Raw genomic sequence first — 24774 nt, 5'->3', positions numbered from 1 at the left:
CGGGAGGAGGGGGACCCGGAGGGAGGGCCAAGACGAACCGAGGGACCAACGGAGAGGAGGCAGGGACGAGCAGAGTCTGGGGGCCTGCGACTGGGGAAGAGGAGGAGGAGACAGCAGGCTCTTGGAGGCCTGCGTCTGCGGCAGAGGAGGAGGCGACGGGCTCTTGGAGGCCTGCGTCTGCGGCAGAGGAGGAGGCGACGGGCTCTTGGAGGCCTGCGTCTGCGGCAGAGGAGGAGGCGACGGGCTCTTGGAGGCCTGCGTCTGCAGCAGAGGAGGCGGCGACGGGCTCTTGGAGGCGTGCGTCTGCGGCAGAGGAAGCGGCGACGACGGGCTCTTGGGGGCCTGTGTCTGTGGCAGAGGAGGAGGCGACGACGGGCTCTTGGGGGCCGGCTTCTACGGCAGAGGAGCTCTGCAGGCTGGGCCGGGGAAAAAGTCTCTGCAGGCTGGGCCGGGGACAAAGTCTCTGCGGGCTGGACCGGGGACAAAGTCTCTGCGGGCTGGACCGGAGCCTCGTGGAAGGACTGGACCGGATACGGTGCGACCTCCGGAACCAACACTGGAACTGGAGACGGCGTCGACCACGGGACTGGAGACGGCGGAGACGTCGGACTAGAGGGAGAGTTGACCTCTGGACACGAGGGAGCGTCGACCTCTGGACTGGAAAGAGCATCGACCTCCGGACTGGAAAGAGCGTCGACCTCCGGACTGAAAAGAGCGTCGACCTCTGGACTGGAAAGAGCGTCGACCTCCGGACTGGAAAGAGCGTCGACCTCTGGACTGGAAAGAGCATCGACTTCTGGACTGGAAAGAGCGTCGACCTCCGGACTGGAAAGAGCATCGACCTCCGGACTGGAAAGAGCGTCGACCTCTAGACTGGAAAGAGCGTCAACCTCCGGACTGGAAAGAGCGTCGACCTCCGGACTGGAAAGAGCGCCGACTTCAGACGAGGCGTCGACTTAAGAGGAGGCGTCGACTTCAGAAGAGGCGTTGACTTCCGAGGAGGCAATGACTTCAGAGGAGGCGTTGACTTCAGAGGAGGCGTCGACTTCAGAGGAGGCATCGACTTCAGAGGAGGTGTCGACTTCTGGCTCGGGGGCATCGACCCTTGGACTGGAAGAGGCGTCGACTTCAGAACATGAAGAGGCGCCTACTTCAGAACACAAAGAGGCGTTGACTTCAGAACACGGAGGCCTCGACTTCAGAACACGAAGAGGCGTCGACTTCAGAACACGAAGAGGCGTCGACCATAAAACTGGAGGTGGCGTCGACCCTAAGACTGGAAGGGGCATCGACCTCCATCGACTTCTGGTCCGGGGGCGTCGATTCCTGGTCCGGAGGCGTCGACTTCTGGTCCATCGACTTCTGAACCGTCGACGTCTGGACCCTCGACTTCTGGACCGTCGACTTCGGGACCGTCGACTTTTGGTCCGGGGGCGTTGACTTCTGAATCGTCTGCTTCTGGACCAGAACCGTCTGCTTCTGGGCCGGAACCGGAACCGTCTGCTTCTGGGCCGGAACCGGAACCATCTGCTTCTGGGCCAGAACCGTCTGCTTCTGGGCTGGAACCGGAACCATCTGCTTCTGGGCCCGAACCTTCTGCTTCTGGAGTGGAGGCGGAGCCGCAGCAGGAGGGGCTGCCTGGACAGGCTGGACTGGATGCAGTGCAACCTCCGGGACCACCACTGGAACAGGCTGCGTCTGAACTGGTGGTGCTGGAAACTGGGAGAGCAGGGAGGACAGACCGTCTAGATGAAGCTCCTGGAGGCTGAGGGTCCGATGGAGCTGGGCCAGCTCAGCCCGGAGACCAGCGAGCTCTGCTGGGTGGACCTCGGGCTCGCTCCTCTGGCTCTGACATGAGGGAGCTGCCGGCTGGACCGAGGCCCTCTCCTGGCGGTTCGAGCAGGATAGAGTGTCCAGGTGTGACTCCTGGAGGCTGATGAGCTGGCGGATCCGGCCAAGTTCCGCCTGGAGACCGACGAGCTCTGTCAGCTGGGCTGCAGGCATTGCTCCTCCACCTGCAGATGACGGAGGCGCCGATTGGGCCGGTGACGGGACTGCTGATCTGGCCGGGGGCGGGTCCAAGCTGTTCCGCAGCTCCGTCCGAGGACACAGGGATGCGGTGGAACTCCGGGGGAACAGACAGCCAGGCTCGTGCCTACGAAACTGGAGCAGTCTGGAAGCGGCTCCCGGTCCAACCTCTCCCCTGGCTACGGGAGGGTGGGGAGGAACGCCGCGGCCGAATGTCGATGACGGCGTCTTCGGCGAGGCGAAGCTGGAGGAAGAGAGGCCGGCCGGTGATCGGAGGAGAGGAACCGGAGCAGGCACTCCCAGGGTAGAATCTCCCCGCTGGATCCTTTAACGGGTTCTGGTCGGATCATTCTGTCACACATGCCAGTGAATGAAGCCGAGGTGAGGCGAGGATCCAGACGCGGGGAGGAAGACAGGCAGACAGGTAGGAATTCTTACACTTATTTATTAGGAGACACGCTGGACAATGAAACAATGATCCGACACAAGACACAGAACAGAAGAGGTTTAAATACACGAGGGCCGGGAGCTAAGGTGATTGGGAAACGAGCAGCAGGTGGGAGCAAATAACGGAGACACAAGGCAGAACCAAACGGGGAGACAGGACAGGGTGTGACAGAGTCCTTTATCTTCATTCTTCTCTTGAGCTGGAAAGGAAGCAGTTTAGAAGCGAATGCATGACCTTGAGGCAGTCTCATGCAGCTTAGTACTGTGTCAGAGGCATCTGTGGAGAGAGGCTAAATAACCTTCAGTGGAATGGCACCTCCGTCACGTTACACCACAAAACTCACAAAACTGTAGTGAGAATGTCGCTCGTGTGTTTAGAAAACGGGCTTCCATATCCAACGGGATGTCATTCTTACATAATGCACCTTTAAGGTTTTATTAAAAAATAAAGCTCAACTAACTAATATAAATGGGTTCTAATTGGAAGAAAATTACCAAATACTTTAAATGTTCAGCTTTAGCTAATTTGGTGCCCATTTTACCCACATGTTGGAAACGTCCAGTGTCATTTTCTAAATGTAGACAGAAAACGCAAACAAGACGTCTCCTTATGCTTGCATTTTTTTTTGTTTTTACAAAAAGTCCGAATAAACCTGCTGAGATTTGCCACCACATTTACAACGAACCTGCTGTTGTTCACTCGGAGCTGGCTAAACACACCTGGTACACTGTATGTATGTATGTGATACCTGTGAGAATGTGTCACCTTCCACTCTTCCCACTGCATCAGTAAATGAATACGTGTGTGTGCATGTGTGTGCACGTGTGTGTGTGTGTGTGTGTGTGTGTGTGTATATGTGTGTCTTTGTCGGCAGAGTAAAACTGTGCTGAATGTGAAGCTCTGACATTGTAATGTGATTTTCTTGAACCTATTAGAAATTGTAAAAATAGGTGGTTTATGAACAACAGAAAGCTAATTATCTAAGGTGTGTGTGTGTGTGTGTGTGTGTGTGTGTGTGTGTGTGTGTGTGTGTGTGTGTGTGTGTGTGTGTGTGTGTGTGTGTGTGTGTGTGTGTGTGTGTGAGAAAGAGAGAGAGCGAGAGTGAAGGAGGGGATGATCTGGGACAGGTGCTTTAAGAAAACCCCTTTGACTCTTTGTCTCTTGGCTAATTAGCTTGTAGACCTTTACGTGTGTGTGTGTGTGTGTGTGTGTGTGTGTGTGTGTGTGTGTGTGTGTGTGTGTGTGTGTGTGTGTGTGTGTGTGTGTGTGTGTGTGTCCTGGGAAATCTTTGCCTTTTTCTCTCAAACTGGATTATTTTCTGAAATATTTCCTTCGATATTATTTCATTATTGAACAAAGATGCACTCATCGTGCCATTTATTTTATTCCAAACTCTTTTGCACAAACAATTTTTTGTTTCTTCATCTTTGATATCGTGAGATGTTTTTATTTAGATCCAAAACATCCGTAAAACAGATGATGGGAGGAGGAGAGATGATCACTTCTTTAGCAGTTAGATGAAAACCAAACTTCGTGGTCCGTGACTCATCAAGCGACTGCTTTCATGACAAACAGAGATGAAGCAGTTCAGCCTGTCGGGGTTGTTTAGTCTGTTCAAGGCTGAGTTTTTACAGATGTGAGACTTTTTGTTGGGTGTCAAACTTATTGCCAAATTTAATATGAAGTGTAACAAACCAGCTGTAAGGAACAGTCCCACATTCACCAGCTGGAACGTGGTCTCCAGCCTGAGTGGGAGTTGTTGGCTGGAAAAAAAAAGAAGACAGAGAAAAAGTATTTTAAGAATGATTTTAGTACTGGAAGAATCTCTTTTTCTTTTTCTCTTTGTTATGATGCACCACTTGTCTTTTTTTTATTTTTAATTATTTTTATGTGAACTTGATTTTAATTTTTTTTCCGAAACAAAACAGGTGGCATGGGTTCGGTCAGAGTTGATTTTTTATACATTTCTGGGCTTTTTGTCAAAACAAACGTTATAGCGCTAATTTTGTTGGGTTGAATCGAGCCGAGTGGATAAACTATCATTAGTGTTTGGATCAGAATTTGTGATTTAATGCCACTAAAACAACAAAGCTCTCAGTGGTTTAAAATCCTTTCATTTATTTATTTTTTGACAACTTTTCCAATTAAATGTGAGTTTTTTTTTCTCACCCTGGATTGGGAGGCATTAACAACTTCTTTAAAGAAAAGGAAGAACACCGTAAAGGACTAAGTGTATTCAGTCCGTGTGCTTAAGAAGCCAAATGGTGCCTGCCACCCACAAGCTATTTTCCACCTGCTGCCCACCTACATCAACAATAGTGGAGAAGAGCTGAGGATAAATACAAATACAGACACAACAGAGTGCACATGGTGGCCACGCTCATCAGATTAACCTTTATTCTCTCTGATGACACCTTCAGTCTTTACCTGGAGCACCAACACAATTTAGACACGGAAACAATAGCAACAGTTTGCAAAGGAAGGATCAGCTGATCTTTGGATCAGCGAGGGTTGAACCAAGCAGAAACAAAACCAGTTAAGGCACCAAAGCTGCTACAAAATCACTCGAGGAGTGCAGCGGAACAAAGATGCTTTGTTGAAGTTTAATTTCCTAGAGTTGGTTCAAAGTGGAAAGCAGATGGAGTGACCCTATGTGCAACATAAATCAGGAGCATGCAGGAAAAGTGTTTTTTTTATTCTGAAAAGATTAAATCATAAATTAAATAATATTTTGAGGATTTTCAGTGATTCACTTCTTGTTGTTCTTAAACTGTAAATGTAACGGACAGAGTCTCTGTGACATCACATGCAGTTTTCTAAAGAGCTGACTTGAAGCCCAATGAGCGGTTCCCACCACCGCCATCTTGGCCGTGTCAAGTCCAACTGTCATCCTAACACACTGGTGAAATTCATCTCCACATGTTCCCATCCCCAGGGGGAGAGGTGAGCTGCAGCTGTAGAAACGATTTGGTGGTTTAACCCTAGCCCCCATAATCCTGGGATGAACACAAAGCCAACACGGAAGCGGCAATAAATGCAGTTCCACCCTCATCCACTAGGGGCTGGCAACAGAAGTGAGCAAATCCTCATTGACTCCCATGTTAAAAATGCCAATTTCACAGCAGAAATAAACACGTTTACAGCCTGGTTCAAAAACCATTTTAGACCTAGTTTACATTCATGACAACTCTGAGGGGGGTGAGTTTTATTATTATTTTTGTTGTAATTCTTCTGTTTAATTGTAATTTAATGCTTAAAATCTGAATACTTAATGAGCATCAGAGCCACGTGACTTCAGAGCTAGCTCCGGAGAGGCCTCAGCCTCAGATGTTCGGCCATTTCGACTCTCTGAACTTTAGTTTTGTCCCCTGTGTGTTCGTGTTTGTGTTTGGATGTTAATCATGGAAGTATTTGGACACAGAGGGCAAGCTGTGGTTATTCAAACAGTTCATCCAAGCAGTTTCTGCTTCTTTTTTATCAGTAAAATTATATTTCTGTACTTTCTTTTGCTGCTTGAATATGGAGTGTGTGTGTGTGTGTGTGTGTGTGTGTGTGTGTGTGGGGGGGGGGGGTTACAGAGGAGTTACAAAAAATGTACTCCCCTCAGAGTTGTCATTAATGTAAACTTGATTGAACCTAAAGTGATTTTTTTTTTACCAGGCTGTAAACATGTTTAATTCTGCTGTGGAGTTGGGATTTTCAACATGGGAGTGATGGGAACGTGCTCCTTTCTGGAGTCAGCCCCTAGTGGATGAGAAGGAACTGCAATTTTTGTCATTTCTGCATTGGCTTCGTTTTTTGCAGCCAGAGTTCCTTCTTTAGTTCTGTAAGTGTATTTGGAGTTATTCCAGGTAACTACCCTGCTACAGAGGCAGAAGTCAGCCCTTAGACATATTTCTACTTTTTAAATTCATGAAATATTTGTAGATTTCATGTAAAAGTAACTTATGTGCAGCTCAGAAGAGCGGTACTTCTGCGTCCGATTGATGAATTTTCAAAGTAACTTTTTTGCGGTAAAATACGAGTACCAAATTTGAAATTCTTTTGATTCAACGAAATGTTCTTCAAGACTTCGGCTTGACCTTCACCACTCCTGTTAGCGGCCATTTCCTAATGTCATTTTGGATTAAACTACCTTCTTTCTGGGGGCCTAAAAGCTGCCTGGGTGAGCCCGTTGCTGTAACTAATGAGACAAGTCTGGAGAGTCAAAGTACATACGACACTTTAAGAACTTCATTACCCTGAATTCTCCCAATTTGACCCAACAAGGTGCTAAATAAGGTTGGAGACTTCGGTAAAAGTTATCTGAGAGTTAAAATCTCTGATGATGACAATGTTAAAAAAATTTACACATTTAAATTTTCTTCCTCTTCAGCTCCTGCAAGAGAAATGTTCATAAGGGGAATTTTCTACCTATAACTCTGACATATTTAAGTATTTATTAGTGTTTTTTCCCCCTTGCCTCGACACAATCTTGTAATCAGGGAAAGCGAAAACGGAGCTGGTGAAAAATCAGAGGAGAGCAGAAGATCAGGTTTCTCAGCCACTCTGTTCCCTAATCCTGGATTTGGAAATGGGATAAGAACGTAGGTAAGTACAAACACAGGCAATTACAGCACTGACATGGGTTTGGAAGGCGGTGGTAGTGTGTGTGTGTGTGTGTATGTGTGTGGGGGGGTGCTTGATAGAAAATAGGTGGAGGAGGGGGTGGCTAGGTGTAGATGGGTGGGGTATAAATACCTGCAGTAGAACAAGACAGAAAAATGCTGAGGGTATGACCTGATGGTGAATAAAGACACGGAGGTGCTGAGAACATCGTTTCAGCGGGTCTACCTGTGATTTTAAACTTTTCACTATTCATCTTCAAGGGTCTTGTTTGAGGCTAGAGTCTGAAACTGTGAAGAGTTCTGGCAGAGGTGCTGACCTCCATGAAAAAAACCACAAAACGAACCTTTTACAAGTTTTTTTTTTCCCTTTTTTAGCCTTCAGATTTTCCCAGGCGCCTGAAGGGAGACGAACGCTTCACTGAGCCACAGAGAAAACGGACAAGATAAGGACACGAAACTCCAGTTGTAAGGCGACTAGTCGGTGAAAAACAGAAAACTTCAGGAACAAGAGCAGAAACACAAGCTTCACTCAAGGAAGGAAACAAAACAAAACAGATTTCACAATTTAAAGAATGCTAAACAGTAAAAACAAAGAGACGTGCCGAGATAGAGCGAACTAGGACGCACCGACATCAGATCTGCCAAAAACCTAAAACCAGACCTAAAACCAGAGAAATATGGCATGCCAGGCATTTGGTGCCGACTCTTTCTCCTCACTGGCAGGAGACTCACCTTTACCCATCCTCATGCACCACGGCTCTACAGGTGACTGCCTACCAAACACCTCTCACAGCATGGTCTCTGCAGGTAACATATCTTTCTCCAACTTCTACTATTCAATGCTTTCTTTCAGATAATAGCTTGTCTTTTGCTAAGTATAGCATCTAGAAGCTAGGTGGTGTTTATTTTCTTTATGATGCTAAATCCTAGCTACAGGACATCACGCCACCAGTAATCATGTCTGCTTTTAAAGATAATTACAATAATCTAGAAGGGAGTGGCTTATTTCTGATTATTTACACAGATTTCCATACAGAAAACTTTGGCTAATTGCAACCAGAAACTCGTATCAGATTGAAAAATGTTGTAAATGAATTTAAATCCTATCTAATATATCTGATCAGCCTTTTGGCTCAGCTGTCGGTGGATGATTAACTTGGAGTCTAATTTAATCACACATTTCTCTGTCATGATGGAGTTTGTGGTTGGAAAGAAGAAAGTTTTTGCTGGTAACAAACTTAAACAGTTTAACCATGTCCATGTTCATGTTATTAAGTAAAAATCATAAATGCACCAGTTATACTTTCTGCACAAACATTTCCTTTCCATCTTCTGAGGGTCAAACAGACCCAACTAACATGATTTGTACTTTATTTCTCATTTGAGGCATAAAAGTGTTTTTTGTGTGAAAACATTGAAGTTCTCAGTAATTCAGAGGCAGTTTGGTGAAAATGATTTATGTATGAAGCCAATCTGGAGATCTTGGATTTCATTCCAGCACAGTTTCAGTTTAACACGTGGTGTGAACGTTTTTTACTTCTCACCTTCTAAGTGTCGTTGCTTGTCTGATCTTAAAACATGATGGCGTCCTCTTGGCTGTGAGGATTGTAACTCCTTGTCTTTTCATCAGTGTCGTCAGGGCTGTCTCTGGGTCAGACCTCCAAGCGCTCCCACATGCTTGGTAATGCCCCCCCAAGCCTGCATTACCCGGTCACCCCCTGCCATTACAGCAACCAGCAAGCCACCTATGGCATGATGGCAGGTGAGTCTGGGGAGGAAGAAAATGAGGTATTTGGTTTATTGGCCATAACTTTATGTTACACAGGGTGTGGATGCATTTGAGGCAGGGGTGTCCAAAAGTTTCAAGACGAGGGTCAAAATTGTCACGTTACTAGCACTGGGCCCCCCAAATGGGATTTTTTTACTTTAAAAAAGCAAAATTTATTTTATGGTGAAGTTTTTCCCCACATAGGTTTTTATGTCATGCCCAGTGCCTTGGGCCTCCGTAAAGGGAGTGGAAGGCTCTATAAAAATAAAATTGGATTGATTCATTGATTGATTGATCAAAAAAGGCATTATGGCAATTGTTTGGAAAAAGAAAAAAAACGGTAATGCTTCATTTTACAGTCCCCTAATTACTAACTACTTACACTGTAATTACATAGTAAGTTAGAGTTTATTATTGTGTAATTAAAATGTAAAATTGGAATAAAGTGTAATTATTGTGTAAAGCAGTATTTACTGGGAATGATTAATAAAAATAAACACTAGACTTGAACCTGAGTTACATGGTAATAACTGTTTAAGAACTCAGAAACAACAATACACTTTAACTTACTATGTAATACCAATTTATTTGTAACAGTGCATTTCAACACAGTGTGAGAGCTAACCGAAGTGCCTTAAAGAAAGCCATTATAAAAAAAAATCGAATAAGCAAAAACAAGTAAAACAACCATAAACAACACAAGCATAAAAATCAGTCGTCAGTCTTGACTTGAAGACCAAGACTGATGAAGAATGATGTTGATGGAGATGGAGAGGGAATTCCAAAGGACAGGTGCAACGTGCACAAAAGCTTGCTTTATAGTTCATTTTGGGGGTCTTCAGCAGCGAGTGGTCAGCTGACCTCAGAGAGAGCACCGGCACATGTCACAGGGTGCGAGGCCATTCAATGCCTTGTAGACTAAAACCTTGCATGTGTAGATGCTCCAGAACCGGGGTGATGCGACTACTTCTGTTCGCTTTTGTCAGAAATCTAGCAGCAGCATTCTGCACAATCTCCAGCCGGTTCAAAGCTGAAGCAGGAGCACCAATGAACAGAGAATTTGTGTAGTCCAAACGAGAGGTCATAAAAGCACGACTCCAATGCGAACGCTTCACCTTTGGCTTTGGGCGTGTCACATGACACAGTTGGAAAAAAGCTAAATTTAGAAAATGCATTTTTCTGAGGTGCCACTGAAAATCTCGTGTCCAGTTTCACATCACATCACCAACCTGCTGGACAGACTGAACCAAGCTTTCGACTAATGCAACTGGGGGGCCACAAAAAATCACTCAGAGGGCCTCAAATGGCCCCCAGGCCACATTTTAGACATTCCTGATTTACAGAAACAAGAAATTAGATTAAAAACCTGTTCTGACAATATCAAACAACTCCTTCTCAGCATACACCAACCATTATATTAAAATGATTTTTTCCTTTATAACACGTTTAACTCCCTCCCTTTACCTAGCTCAGGAGATGCTTTCCGCCAGCATCTCCCAGACTCGCATCCTGCAGACCTGCGGAGTCCCTCACCCTAACATGGTGAGTGGTGCCAACCCACTACAAGGTAAGGAACACACACACACACACACACACACACACACACACACACACACACACACACACACACACACACACACGACCCATTCCCCCTGCCTGCAGCTAATTCTGGTAAATTGAGCAGAAGATGTGTTTACTCTCTGTGACGTTTTTTAAATCCGACCAGTTAGAATTAATGTCAGCCTCGGCTCTGAGGCGCTCCTGTCAGACAGAACTGTTAGAGGTGGTTTGATCATTCCTGTAAATCCTGCCTGGAGCTGAATTTCCAAACATTAGTGGTCGGAGTGCTGAGCCGCAAGATTAAATAAAGGCACGGGATTTTTACGACTGACAAAGTGTTAATCCTCGTGTGATACATCGCCAGATGACATCATCACGTCTTTTGTGATACCAGACATTGGATGTGAACACTCTCAGACAATAATCATTTAGCTTTAATTCAATTGGAACACTTATAACCCCTAAAAACAACATTTTGAAGGCACAGGTTGGTTCAAACTACATTAAATCTGTTTGTTTTAAAGTTTTTACAGACATTTCTTTTCTTTTTTTTTTTTTTTTTACAGACATTTCTTCATCAGAATAAAAACAAAACCCTCAGCATCCCAGAGTTGTTCCTTTTTCAAATGCAGGAGTGGTAAAAGCTGGACTTTAATATGTTTAAAGTCTGCCAACCCACTCCAGTAAACTGATAGAAGTGAGTTCAAGTGAAAGGTTGAGTTTAACGGGCGTTAAGAATAAAATTAGGACGCACATCCTTGTATTACCACCAGGAGGAATCCTAATTTGTCACGTTAATGATCTCAGATTTTGCACTTCTACGTGATCAAATAGTAAAATTAGGCCATCATGAAAATAATGCATAATGATGATTATCTAAGCAAGGGGATAACAGGAAGATGCATATCGGTGTCCTCGTGCACGTGTGCACAGGAGGACCTAAATTCACCGTAGCTGTTGCTGCAGGTGTTTGTCTCCTGGGAAGGTGAGGAATGACTTCATAAATAATTTGTGATAAAATGTTTTTGGGGAGAGTGAATTAGTCCTCTTCACTGTGGTGAGCTGCAGAACATTTATGATAAACTGTGGACACAAAGTTAATGTTATTTTTGACCTCTGGAAACATAAAAGTGCAGTCGGAGGAGTAAAAATGTCATTTTTTAAATCTGCAACGATCCTTTTTTAAATTAAAAACAATGAATTGGTGAAGGGTGTTTTTCTATGAGCCTTAATCTGAGACTCTGCATAATAAAGAGTCAAAAACAGGATGCACCGAGCAAGCTGACTGCACTGAAATGTGTTTTTGTTTAATAAAGCAGGAGGAAAAATGTTGCATCCATCCATCCATTTTCTTCTGCTTGTGTGGAGTCGGGTCACGGGGGCAGTAGCCTAAGCTGAGACACCCAGACTTCCCTCTCCCCAGCTACTTGGGCCAACTCATCCGGGGGAATCCCAAGGCGTTCCCTGTCCAGCCGAGAGACATAGTCCCTCTAGGGTGTCCTGGGTCTTCCACTGGGTCTCCTCCCGGTTGGACGTGCCCACAAAACCTCACCAGGGGGGCGTCCAGGAGGCATCCTGACCAGATGCCCGAGCCACCTCAACTGGCTCCTCTCGATGTGGAGGAGCAGCAGGTCTACTCCGAGCCCCTCCCGGATGACCGAGCTTCTCACCCTATCTCTAAGGGAGAGCCCAGCCACCCTACGGAGAAAACTAATTTCAGCCGCTTGTATCCACGATCTCGTTCTTTCAGTCACTACCCAAAGCTCATGACCATAGGTGAGGGTAGGAACGTAGATCGGCCGGTAAATCGAGAGCTTCACCTTCTGACTCAGCTCTCTCTTCACCACGACAGACCGGTACAACGCCCGCATCACTGCAGACGCAGCACCAATCCACCTATCGATCTCACGCTCCAGTTTTCCCTCACTCGTGAACTGCCAACACATTCTCACTCCCAGCGCATCAAAAACAAACGCTTGGTCAGCCACCCTCCGCGTCAGACCCCTGACGCCAAAAGTGCCCCTTTTCATCACTTATATACAAAAGGGGGTTTTCCCTTTGCTGGCTGCAGATCCCAATGCAGCCTAAAACTGACGTGATGGGATGTCCACAGCCGGGGCACCAAACGAGCTCATTGTGCCTCACCCTAACCTCATCCTCTTGTTATTTAACCTTCCCCTCACCCCTATCCTAACCTTAACCATCTTGCTAACACGTTAGTCATGTGTTGGTCACTCTAAGAGCCGGCTCTATGAAGTGAACGACGCCTTGTCATTGGTTGGGTTTGGACCGAGGCAACGCGAGGGGGAGGTTTCAGCTACCATGGTGGAGGTTATAAGTAGAGGGTATTTGTAACCTCCCCCTCGCCAGATGGTATGTTCTAACGTTCCCCTTGTCCAACACATTCTCACTCCCAGCGCATCAAAAAGACCCCGAGATACTTAAACTCCTCCACTTGGGGCAGGACCTCATCCCTGACCCGGAGAAGGCATTCTACCCTTTCTGAATCAAGACCATGGTCTCAGATTTAGAGGAGCTGATTCTCATCCCAGCTGCTTCACACTCGGATGCGAACCGCTCCAGCGAAAGCTGAAGATCACGTTCTGATGAAGCCAACAGGACCACATCGTCTGCATAAAGCAGAGACCTGATCCTCAGGCCACCAAAACGGACGCCCTCCACACCTTGGCTGCCCCTAGAAATCCTGTCCATAAAGGTTATGAACAGAATCGGTGACAAAGGGCAGCCTTGGCGGAGTCCAACTCTCACTGGGAACGAGCCCGACTTACTGCCGGCCCATTAGTTGCAACTAATTAGATTTAATGTCATTTACGAATTTTTGTGAAATATTTTAAAGTGAACGATAAACTCAGTCTTATTTGACTGATAAATCTCAAGCTCAGTTAGAGAAAGCATCGTTTCTGCGGTCAAATCACAGCTACAACAGCATTATGAGCCTTTGCAGCTGCTAACAGCGGGTTTTACAGTGAAGTGGCTGAACATTTGTTGTTCCCAACAGCTGGTTTGACAGCAAGGCAGAGCCTGAAGGAGTTGACACAAAATAGGAAAACATTTCTATAACAGAGTGCCAACCCTTCTCCGGTGAATATGATGCCTTCTATAAAAGCAGCTTTGCTGCTGGGGGAATTACAGCGATGCAGCTGTCTGTGTTTGTTTGCTGTTGGCTTTCCTCGGGTCTCCACTCAGGGATGCTGCAGACATGTGTAGCAGCTTGAGGGTCTGAACAGGGCTGGTGAGGAGATTTCACACAGACAGCAGGCCCACCGGTGTAGTGAGAAGGGCCTGCAGCCCAGCACGTTCCTCAGGGAACATCCGTGGAGGCATCAGGTAAAGACGAGGAGGAAGGGTCTATTTTATGTGTGGTGAGGAGAAAGCACGCCTGCAGCAGAGCCGCGGAGGGAAAACGGTCTCACCCGGTGTATCTGACGCCCGTTTAAAAGAAGATAATCAACACATTTTTAAAATATTGCTTTAAAATTGAAAGTTTCATTAACAAAAGAAAACATTTCTTGTATTTTTTGATTTTAAGAAGATTTCTCGAGCGAGAGAAAACAACCCCAACCTCTCTGTGAGATTCCCAACACCGGAGAAAATGAGTGCAGCACTGCACTCCAGCTTGAATGTAGATCACCTGAACAATGCAACGGGTCAATGATGGCACCCTCTCCTCCTCTCCTGTGGACACCCATCCATTTAGCGCAGGCTTGTGAGAGCTGTTGCTGAATTTTTTATGTTTTTGTCGGAGCTCCAGAGGCCAAACAGACTCTAACGTCTCTTTTGTCGGGTAAAATTCAGCTGGATCAGAATTTCTGTGGAGGCTTTTGTTGCTTTCTGTCATTTCAGGTTCAGTAGACAGGATGACGCTACCTCACTTGGGTTCAACTGGGGAAGCATTCTTAAGGTTGCATCTCAACTTCAACAAACGGGTTGAAAAATGCAGAAAAATATCAGTGTATTTATTAGGTGGTGAGGGGAAACTGTTTCACAGTAAATTATATGTTACTGGGATAACTCTGCTTCCGGTCAACCAGTGAATGGGACCACGATAACTCCAGCAGGAGATGGTTTATAGCAAATATTAATTCACACTAAGAAAAGAAACGCTAAAAGGTACTTAAAGGTACATAAAGTAAGAACAACATCTTGTGGTGGGATTTGGGTACTGCAGCCCACAAATCAAAACAAATGTTCCATGAGATCCATGACTGATGCTGTCAGCTGATCAGCACCGGAAGATTCTAGATGATAAATACATTTTACTGTTACATCATATGGTTGGTGATTGAAAACGTAGCTTGAAATATTTTAAGAACAGACTATTTGTTTCTAATTCACCGTTAGCGTTGTTAGCCACTAGCCTGCTTCACCTGATTAGACTTTAAAAAAAAGATGCCGTGGCGTCTCAGGAACACAAGAAAAAGCTTCTGGGTCGATCCTTCTAGTAGGCTGGATTGATCGGGTAGACTGGAAGCAAGCAGCTGTGAACTTGGACCATTTAGCCTTCAGATTCATTCCTGCCCTACCCCGACAAATGTCCTGTCTCCTAGCAACCGTGACAACCCTGAGCCAAAGCTACAGAGACTGGAGCTCGAAATGCTGGGAGTTACACCGGTTGTGAGAGGTCTGTTAAAGGAGCAATAGGTCAGAATTCTACAGTGAAATAATCACAAAACAGTCTAACGTCTCAGTCATGTTGAAGGAAGGTTTTACTAACACTGGTTTACTTCTCAGTCGGCTGGAGGGTTGTCAGTGTTTCTCCTTTAAAAACTAAAGAGGGACGTAGTTACTGTTTACAATCTGCGAGCCCTGTTGCCGAGTCTGCGCCGAGCTAACGCAGCAGCTCCAGCATTTGTTCGATACCGACAGGCCAAAAGCTCCAGAGCTGTATAAAGAGCCAGTAAACAGGAGCGACCCGGGAGTTAATTATTGTACCCCTGAGAAGCCACGGTGTCTTTTTGTTTTACTCTAATATCAGGTTAACCAGGCTAGAGGCTAACGTTGAACTGGTGTTACACGCGACATAACAGTGAAATGTATTCATCTGCTATCAACTTACAGTGTATGACTCGTCTTCGTTTGTCATCTAGACCCTTCTGGTGCTGAGTCATAACTGGTAACAGCCATGAAACTCAGAACGATGGCGAAACAGAAGATTGTTATGGTTACAAAAATGACCTGCAATTCTCAAATTTGACCACATGGTGTAGTTTTTACTTCATTATTACATATTGCAGTTTTAACGTAATATATATATAACAATGGATTTTACTCTTAAATGTAAGCAACTACATTCAGGGGAACCAGTTAAAAAACTTGGTTAAGTAAATTTACTGTTTTATTTCTTAAAGTGCACACTCTAAATATTTAGTTTACAAACTAAATATCTAGCTCCAAATTAAATATTTCTTTTCCAAAACAAACATTTAGCTCCAAATTAAATATTTACTTACATCCCAGTTAAAAATGTGTTTTGGAGCTAAATATTTTGTTTGGAAAATCAATATTTAGGTTTGGAGCTTAATATTTAGCACCAAATTAAATATTTAGTTAGTACATTTAATATTTTACAAAGTAAATATGTAGGTCTGACTTAAATATTTTGTTTGTGAACTAATTATTTAACTCTAAATGAAATATTTAGCTTGCTAACTAAATATTTGAACATTTATAAATGTATGAATAACATGGGGAAAATATGACTTTGAAAAATTAAATCCCATTTTTTTCTCTTATGATAGCCTGAATAACCCAAATTCTGCTGTTACATTACAACTAAATGGTACCCTATGCCCATCTAAGAGCTCTATAAAAATATGAATGTGTGACCCAGTTTTCCTGAAATATTCCTAAATTCATTTAAAATCTAAAAAACGGAATCATTGTTCTCCTGTTGTCTGGCTCTATAACCTGCTTTTGCACTGCAGCCCCACTAACACAAGAGGGGAGCATTGCATTCCCTGTTATGGATGCCATACCTTTCCAAGCATGCGCTCAGGAAGAAAAGCATCCAGTCGTCTCTGCAAGGATCTGCCTCCACATTTGCATCCCATTTAATCAGAATGACTTCTCCACTCACATGCATCGTTTTCTCCTTTGCAGTAAAGAATGACATCGCATTGCATAAAATAGATCGGCGGGGGTCATCTGTCATTAATCTGTCATTAGTGATTAGCACAAGAGCCATCGAACCACTCAGCATCAGCAGCCACTGGGATAATTATGTGTGCTCTGCTGCTTGTGCTGCAGAACGTGTCGTGTTTTTGACTCTCTTTGATTAGAAAGCTTTAAAGAATGAAAGGGACTCAGCGACGTGCGTGGCAGTCCCGCTAGTGAGGGCGAGTTTGTTAAATTACAGGTAAACTCGGTTGCATTGTGGTAAGTGACAGGGAAAAGAAAAGTATTCACCGAGCCGCTGAAAATGAATTCAGATTGATTCAGCACTCGTGTCAGAGACTGGCGTGTTGAGACTCGGCTCCATGTTTTATCAGTAAATTGAACCGGCTTAGCTGTCACCCAAGTGTGCAGCTTCAATAGGAGATCCGATCCCACGCAACGATCGTGCACAACACAGCAGCGAGTGTGTGCGTCCGTCCACAGATGTCGTAATGATAGCTTAAGTCCACACGCCGCTGCACAGAGAGAAAAGGAAAGGGGATGAGCTGACAGGGTTCAAACTTTCATTCCATGAAGGGGTGAAAACTTGTCATTTTCAGGCGTTTATCAGTAAAAGACAATCAACTAACAACTATTCACTGCTGTTTGGTTGGCTGAGTCACCCAGGGACACTAGAAGCTTATGTGAGACAACTGATCATGCAGACTGATGATCTGTGGGCCTCTCCGGCGTTCCAGAGCTTCACTTGTCCTTCTGCATCTGCTTTCTCTCCCCTGCAGGGTCTCTGACGCCCTGCATTTATAAGTTTCCAGATCATGGTCTCAGTAGCAGTTCCTGCGCGTTGAGCCACGGTTTCTCATCGCTGCCCTCTGCGCTCCTCTCAGCTGACGAGGCCTCTGTGGTTCCCAGTGGAGAGCTGAAAAACGACACCCAAAGGAAGAGCATGCGGGAACCTGAAGATGCTCCTGCCATGGATTCGCCGCAGATACGGGAGCTGGAAATGTTTGCAAACGACTTCAAAATACGCAGGATCAAACTCGGTGAGTGTGACTTACTTCTGTTGCGTCATCTCATCCTCTGACGCTGACCTCTCCTGTGCCGTTTTGACCCCAGGCTACACTCAGACGAATGTCGGCGAGGCTCTAGCTGCGGTGCACGGCTCGGAGTTCAGCCAGACCACGATTTGCCGGTTTGAAAATTTGCAGCTGAGTTTTAAGAACGCCTGCAAACTCAAGGCCATTCTGGCCAAGTGGCTTGACGAAGCTGAGCTGGCCGGTGGTGAGTCACACGCTTCCACTCCATCAGTGGGTGTAATCTTCATGCATCTCAGTCCCATTCAAACTGCACTTCTGGTTTGGTTGGATATAACTGATAGAACTGTAGCGAAGCTGGGTGATCCTCTATAGATTGATTTTGACAGTTTTAAATGCTAACGGACCACATGAGATCAGATCAGGTCGTGCAGAAGAGCATTTAGGAGATTTTAGTCTCTTCTGAAATGTTGTGCTCTTACTTTAACGCACACGTATGCAAAATCTGCCTAATTTGTGCTTTTCCTGCAGCCTTGTACAACGATAAATCAGGAATGAATGAGCGTAAGAGGAAGAGAAGAACCACTATCAGGTGAGTTTTGTTGGGAAACAGGATGTAGAATAAATTCAGTCTTAAAGGGCTTTGCTTCTTCCTTTGTGCCTCAGCCTCGGAGCTAAGGAGGCCCTGGAGCGCAGCTTCGTGGAGAAAAGTAAGCCATCCTCTCAGGAAATAGCGCGGATAGCCAAAGGCCTCCATCTGGAGAAGGAGGTGGTCCGAGTCTGGTTCTGCAACAGGCGCCAGAGGGAGAAACGGGTCAAAACCAGCCTCAACCTCAGCTCCTGTCTGACAAAACTCAGCCCAACCTGCATCTCACAAATGAGTAAAACACAAAGACCGCTGACTTAAACTTCAGATGAAGTCTGACTTTCCTGAAGGCCACAGCTCGTAGGAACGTATTTTCCCCTGTTGCTCTGGTCTCCATGTTACGTCTTACCTCACTTACTTGAACTGATTTATTTTTAATCCCAGTGTTGTCCAGAGGGAAAATAAAAGCACATTTTCAGGAAGGTTAATGTCAGATGAAAAACAAACATGATTTTTGTTGTTGTCTAAAAATGATTTGTGACGCTTAAAGAAACAAGAAAGGCTGCAGCTGCCAGCTTTGACATTTAAAACGAGCCGAGTGACCACAGGAAAACAGGAAGTCTGTTAAACGTACAGAGCAAATGGAAATTCACACATAAAGCAGCAGAAACCACTTTGTAAAAAAACAACTCAGTGCCTCTGAAAACTCAGCAACAGTCCTTAGCTCGTCCTTGTTGTTGTTTTTCCTGGAAATGTTTCTGTTGATGGAAGAATGAAGCTTTCTGACGCTTAAAGGAGCAACATGCAAGAATTCTACAGTGAAATAATCACAAAACACTCCTGTTGGAAGGAAGGTTGCATTGAAATGGATTTCCTTCTCGGGCGGGGGTTAGTTTTTCTGTCTGTGAACACGTGAGGTTGCTGGGTCTGCCCTGAGCTAACGCTGCAGCGTGTAAGAACATGTTGAGACTCTGACAGTGAGAAAATCCCAAAAGAGTCTAATGCCTCAGTCATTTTGGAAGGAAGGTTATACTGAAACATATCCAGCTAGCTGCGGGGATTGTCAGTTTTTCTCCTTTCAAAACAAAAGAAGGGACGTAACTCTTGTTTACCATCGGTGAGCGTGGGGTTGCCGGGTCTCCTACCGCAGCACCGACAGCTGTGATTTGACGAAAGCCGGCAAAAGTCTCAGAGTTGTTTAAAGTGGTTGCAGTAATCAAATGTTACCACAGGATGTCATTTTTACTTCTTTTCTACAAAATGCACCTTTAAGGAAGCAAAGCCAGCAAACAGCAGCAATCCAGAAGTTTTTTCTTGTACCCCTAAACCACCGCGTCATTTTATAACTCTAACATCAGGTACAGGAGGCTAGAGGCTAACGGTGGAATATAAGCACATGGTTGGCTCTAAAAATATCTCAAGCTACTTTTTCAAACACCAACAGCTGGACATTACAGTGAAACGTGTGTGAAGTGAATAATGAGCCAGTCGTGTCGTTTTACTGCCTTTAATGAGTCGCTCAGAACTTTAACAGCAAGACACCAAACACCTCTAATGCTGGAGGCATACTACCGTAATAAGTGTAGTAAGTGCTCCCTACCATAAAACACCTGATTGCCATCAGCAGATACAACAATGTATTTTTCTACTTAAGTACTTATTGTGTATGGCTTGCCCTCACTCGTCATCTAGAATCTTCTGGTGCTGATCCACAACTGGCAACAGCCATGAAACTCAGAGCTGTGGTGAGAAAATGGCCTTTATGTTTAGAAAAATGAGCTGCAGTACCCACATTTGCCCACAGGGTGTCACTTTTACTTCAGTCTTACTTATTGAACCTTTAACTTTTCCATTTTGCTCATATTTGTGCCATTCAAACCGTTTCTTTTGTGTGTTCTTGCTGAATGACGTTACCCTGATGGGAAAAGGTATTTATTTACTGTCGTAGAAAATGGTTACCTAATTTATTTAAATGTGACAACCACCTATTTATTAGAAAACTATCTAATATATTGTGTTATTGTTTTATTTGTGAGACATGAAACTTTTTGACCATTCTGATGTTCTTCGTGTTTGTGTTGCTTCTGCTGTTGCGCACGGACAAACCCAAAGCAGCAGGATGACTGATGTCTTAATAAAAGAGAAAGAGCCATCTGAAGCCCGACAGGTTAGAGCTCACCTTCGGCTCACTGCAAACAGCTGTTGCCTGGAGGAGCTTGAAATTAACCGACTAAATTATATCACTTGTCATATAGATTGATATGAAATGTCTTTTGTTTTCCTGCCTAAAATGTATTTGTGTTAAACAAGTGTTCTCATTTGTTATAATAAAACCTCTGGAAGTTGCACCGGTCCAAACAGAACATTTTGTTTTCTGAACTACGGCCAACTCTCGTTTGTACAACCGTATGTTATCAAATCAATACAGATATTGGGAGAATGGGTGATTCATAACTAAAGCTATTTTAATCCAGGAACAAGCTGCATCCAGTGACTTAAGTTTGGCTGTTTTCAGATGAGAAAGCAGCAGCAGGATCCTGGGATGCTGTTGGGACTCCAATCTACACAGAATCTTATTAAACACGACTCAGTGTGGCATTTGTCCTAAGAAACCTTTAAAACTCATTCCTTACAAGCTTCAGTTTAAACATTCCTGTTATCCATCCATTTTCATCCGCTTATCCGGAGTTGGGTCGCAGGGGGCAGTAGCCTAAGGCGAGAGGCCCAGACCTCCCTCTCCCCAGCCACTTGGGCCAGCTCCTCCGGGGGAATCCCAAGGCGTTCCCTGGCCAGGTGAGAGACATAGTCCCTCCAACGTGTCCTGGGTCTACCTTTAGGCCTCCTCCCAGTTGGACGTGCCCGGAAAACCTCACCAGGGAGGCGTCCAGGAGGCATCCTGACCAGATGCCCGAGCCACCTCAACTGGCTCCTCTCGATGTGGAGGAGCAGCGGGTCTACTCCGAGCCCCTCCCAGATGACAGAGCATCTCATCCTATCTCTAAGGGAGAGCCCAGCCACTCTTCCGAGAAAACTCATTTCGGCCGCTTGTATCCGTGGTCTCGTTCTTTCGGTCACTACCCAAAGCTCATGACCATAGGTGAGGGTAGAAACGTAGATCTGCCGGCCCGGCACATCCTGAAGAGGAAACGTGGGTCCCCCTTCCCATGGGCTCACCACTCGTGGGAGGGGCCAAAGGGGTCGGGTGGTAGTCGAGGGCGGGGACCTTGGCGGTCTGATCCTGGCTACAGAAGCTGGCTCTTGGCACATGGAATGTCACCTCTCTGGTGGGGAAGGAGCCTGAGTTAGTGTGTGAGGTTGAGAGGTTCCGACTAGAAATAGTCGGACTCACCTCAACGCATGGCTCTGGCTCTGGAACCAGTTTCCTTGAGAGGGGTTGGACTTTCTAACACTCTGGAGTTGCTCCCACTGAGAGGCGCCAAGCAGAGGTGGGCATACTAGTTGCCCCCCATCTTGGTGCCTGTACGTTGGGGTTTACCCCAGTGAATGAGAGGCTAGCCTCCCTCCGCCTATGTGGGGGGGGGGGGGGGGGGGGGGGACGGGTTCTGACTGTGGTCTGTGCTTATGCACCAAACTACAGTTCAGACTACCCACCCTTTTTGGAGACCTTGGAGGGGGTGCTGGAAAGCGCTCCTTCCGGTGACTCCTTCGTTCTGCTGGGGGACTTTAACGCTCACGTGGGCAACAACAGTGAGACCTAGAGAGGTGTGGTTGGGAGGAACGCCCCCCCTGATCTGAATTCGAGTGGTGTTTTGTTATTGGACTTCTGTGCCAGTCATGGATTGTCCATAATGAACACCATGTTCAGACATAAAAGTGTCCATATGTGCTCTTGGCACCAGGGTACCTTAGGCCACAGCTCGATGATCGACTTTGTTGCTGTTTCATCTGACCTGCGGCTGCATGTCTTGGACACTCGGGTGAAGAGAGGGGTGGAGCTGTTAACTGACCACTACCTGGTGGTGAGTTGGCTCAGATGGTGGGGGAGGATGCCGGTCAGACCAGGCAGGCCCAAACGTATTGCGAGGGTCTGCTGGGAACGTCTGGCAGAGTCTCCTGTCAGAAGGAGCTTCAATTCCCACCTCCGACAGAGGTTCCATAATGTTCCGGGGGAGGCGGGGGACACTGAGTCCGAATGGACCCTGTTCCGTGCCTCCATTGTTGAGGCGGCTGACCGGAGCTGTGGTCGCAGGATCGTTGGTGCCGGTCGTGGTGGCAACCCCCGAACCCGCTGGTGGGCACCGGCGGTTAGGCATGCTGTCAAGCTGAAGAAAGAGTCCTATCAGGTCTTTTTGGCCTGTGGGACTCCAGAGACAGCTGACGGGTACCGGCAGTCCAAGCGGAATGCGGCTCGGGTGGTCGCCAAGCCAAAAACCCGGGCATGGGAGGAGTTCGGTGAGACCATGGAGCAAGACTTCCTTACGGCTTTGAGGAGATTCTGGTCCACCATCCAGCACCTCAGGGGGGGAAAGCAGTGCGCTACCAATACTATCTATAGTGGGGACGGTGTGCTGCTGACCTCTACTCAGGACCTTGTGGATCGGTGGGCAGAATACTTCGAAGACCTCATCAATCCCACCGACACGTCTTCCAGTGAGGAAGCAGAGTCTGGGGACTTTGGGTTGGCCTCTCAAATCTCTGGTGCTGAGGTCACTGAGGTGGTTAAAAAGCTCCTCTGTGGCAAGGCTCCAGGGGTGGATGAGATCCGCCCGGAGTTCCTTAAGGCTCTGGATGTTGTGGGGCTGTGTTGGCTGACACGGCTCTGCAACATCACGTGGACATCGGGGGCAGTCCCACTGGACTTGGCCGACCGGGTTGGTGGTCCCCTTATTTAAAAAGGGGTACCGCATGGTGTGTTCCAACTACAGGGGGATCACACTCCTGAGCCTTCCTGGTAAGGTCTAATCAGGGGTTCTGGAGAGGAGGGTTCGTCGGATTGTTGAACCTCAGATTCAGGAGGAGCAATGTGGTTTTCGTCCTGGCCGTGGAACACTGGACCAGCTCTATACCCTCAAGCCTGATTTATGCTTCTCCGCCTGCGTCAGTGCGGAGACATGCAACGTCCTTGCGTAGGGCTCCGGCAGGCACGCAAGTACGTACGGAGTCGAGCCCACTTTTTTAAAAATCCGTCGAACGAGACGGATTACGCAAGCTTGTGATTGGTCAGGACGCCGCTGTTGTTTACAGCGCCGCCATTGCAAAGAGAGCCGAGGATAACTAGCGGCAGACACGGAGAAGCTTGAAGAATACCTCGCGAAAAAACTCTAAAAATATGAACGTTTAATTCCCCGTGACTGGAGGAGTGAAAAGATGCGCAGCAAGCGTTTTATTTGTGGACGGAAATGACAGGAAACGTGGGTTTAGAGGTGGGGAGCGCATGAAGAGGTGGGAGAATGAGAGACAAATATGTCCGTGTTAAACGTCTCTTATGTACACAAAAAACACAATATAAACACACTATCTTGGACCGATACATGACAGGATACCACAGAACAGCACTACGCCCTCTGCTGTCCTGCCGGGGAATTGCTTTGCAACACTCTCCAGGAGACGGAGAAGTATGAGAGCAAAACGCTTCCGTCAATCCGTGCGTGTCTGTGCCTTGCGGAGCTGACGGAGAAGCATAAACCAGGCTTTAGGGGGGTCCTGGAGGGTGCGTGGGAATTTGCCCAACCAGTCTACATGTGTTTTGTGGATTTGGAGAAGGCGTTTGACCGCGTCCCTCGGGGGGCCCTGTGGGGGGTACTCTGGGAGTATGGGGTACCAGGCCCTCTGCTACGGGCTGTTAGGTCCCTGTATGTAGCCTGGCCTGCCAGACTCGTCCTCTGTGTAATTCAGCACAGAGAGAGTCTGGTAACTCACAGGCAGAGCGGCACTTGAGGGGCGGGACTAGGCAGCTCAAAAATAGTCAATCAGAAAAAAGACGGAAATCCCGACTGTACCGCACGACACGGTAGTTTTCTAGTTGTAGTAAAAAAAAATGGCGTCTGGCAACGGCGCAAACATCTTTTATTTATTTTTAGAAGAAATGCTTTTAGTGCTTCTACTTGTGGTTTTAAAGACATTTGAGTCATTTATAAGAGAGGAAAGAGTCGCAGCGAACTCCGCCATCGTCTTCATTGTTTATGAGAAACTGAGCGCCGCTGTGTGTGACGTCCGCGACGCTGTAGTTTTTTAGCTGTAGTAAAAATGACGTCTGGCGACAGCACAAACATCTTTGTTTAGCTGAAAGGCTTTTAGCGCTTCTACTTGTCGTGGTTTTAAAGACATTTTCAAGTCGTTTAGAACAAAGGAAAGAGCCGCAGCGACCTCCACTTCAGTCACCATGTTTATGACAAACTCGGCGTTGTGGTGTGTGACGTACGCTACTCAGCGCTGATTGGCTCGGTTAGAATTCTCACGGGGTGGCGCTATTTAAATAGGAGAGTTCCCAGACTATTTCTCTGTGCAGAATTAAACAGAGGAGGAGTCTGGCAGGCCAGGCTACCCTGTATGACCGGTGTCAGAGCTTGGTCCGCATTGCCGGCAGTAAGTCGGCCTCGTTCCCAGTGAGAGTTGGACTCCGCCAAGGCTGCCCTTTGTCACCGATTATG

General features: G+C 46.4%; 1 protein-coding gene across 1 annotated transcript; it reads left to right on the top strand.

The window, feature by feature from the left end:
• The first annotated feature begins 7240 nt into the window (after window positions 1–7240).
• On the top strand, window positions 7241–19995 carry pou1f1 (POU class 1 homeobox 1). The gene is made up of 7 exons (XM_015965533.3): window positions 7241–7890; window positions 8714–8845; window positions 10320–10418; window positions 17326–17586; window positions 17660–17824; window positions 18109–18169; window positions 18244–19995. Exons 1-7 carry the CDS (start codon window positions 7761–7763, stop codon window positions 18482–18484), a joined length of 1089 nt encoding a protein of 362 aa, XP_015821019.1. The 5' UTR covers window positions 7241–7760; the 3' UTR covers window positions 18485–19995.
• Window positions 19996–24774: the final 4779 nt, after the last annotated feature.

Source organism: Nothobranchius furzeri, chromosome 14 (genome assembly GCF_043380555.1).
Source record: "Nothobranchius furzeri strain GRZ-AD chromosome 14, NfurGRZ-RIMD1, whole genome shotgun sequence".
NCBI classification, from domain to species: domain Eukaryota; kingdom Metazoa; phylum Chordata; class Actinopteri; order Cyprinodontiformes; family Nothobranchiidae; genus Nothobranchius; species Nothobranchius furzeri.
This window is presented reverse-complemented; position numbering and strand designations above follow the sequence as displayed.

What these genes read in the sequence shown, in the direction of transcription:
- pou1f1 (XM_015965533.3), top strand. Translation starts at nt 7,761, where the DNA reads ATGGCATGCCAGGCATTTGGTGCCGACTCTTTCTCCTCACTGGCAGGA. An exon ending in AATACGCAGGATCAAACTCG is followed by an intron (nt 17,587 to 17,659) that starts GTGAGTGTGACT and finishes TTTTGACCCCAG; the next exon opens with GCTACACTCAGACGAATGTC. An exon ending in CGAAGCTGAGCTGGCCGGTG is followed by an intron (nt 17,825 to 18,108) that starts GTGAGTCACACG and finishes CTTTTCCTGCAG; the next exon opens with CCTTGTACAACGATAAATCA.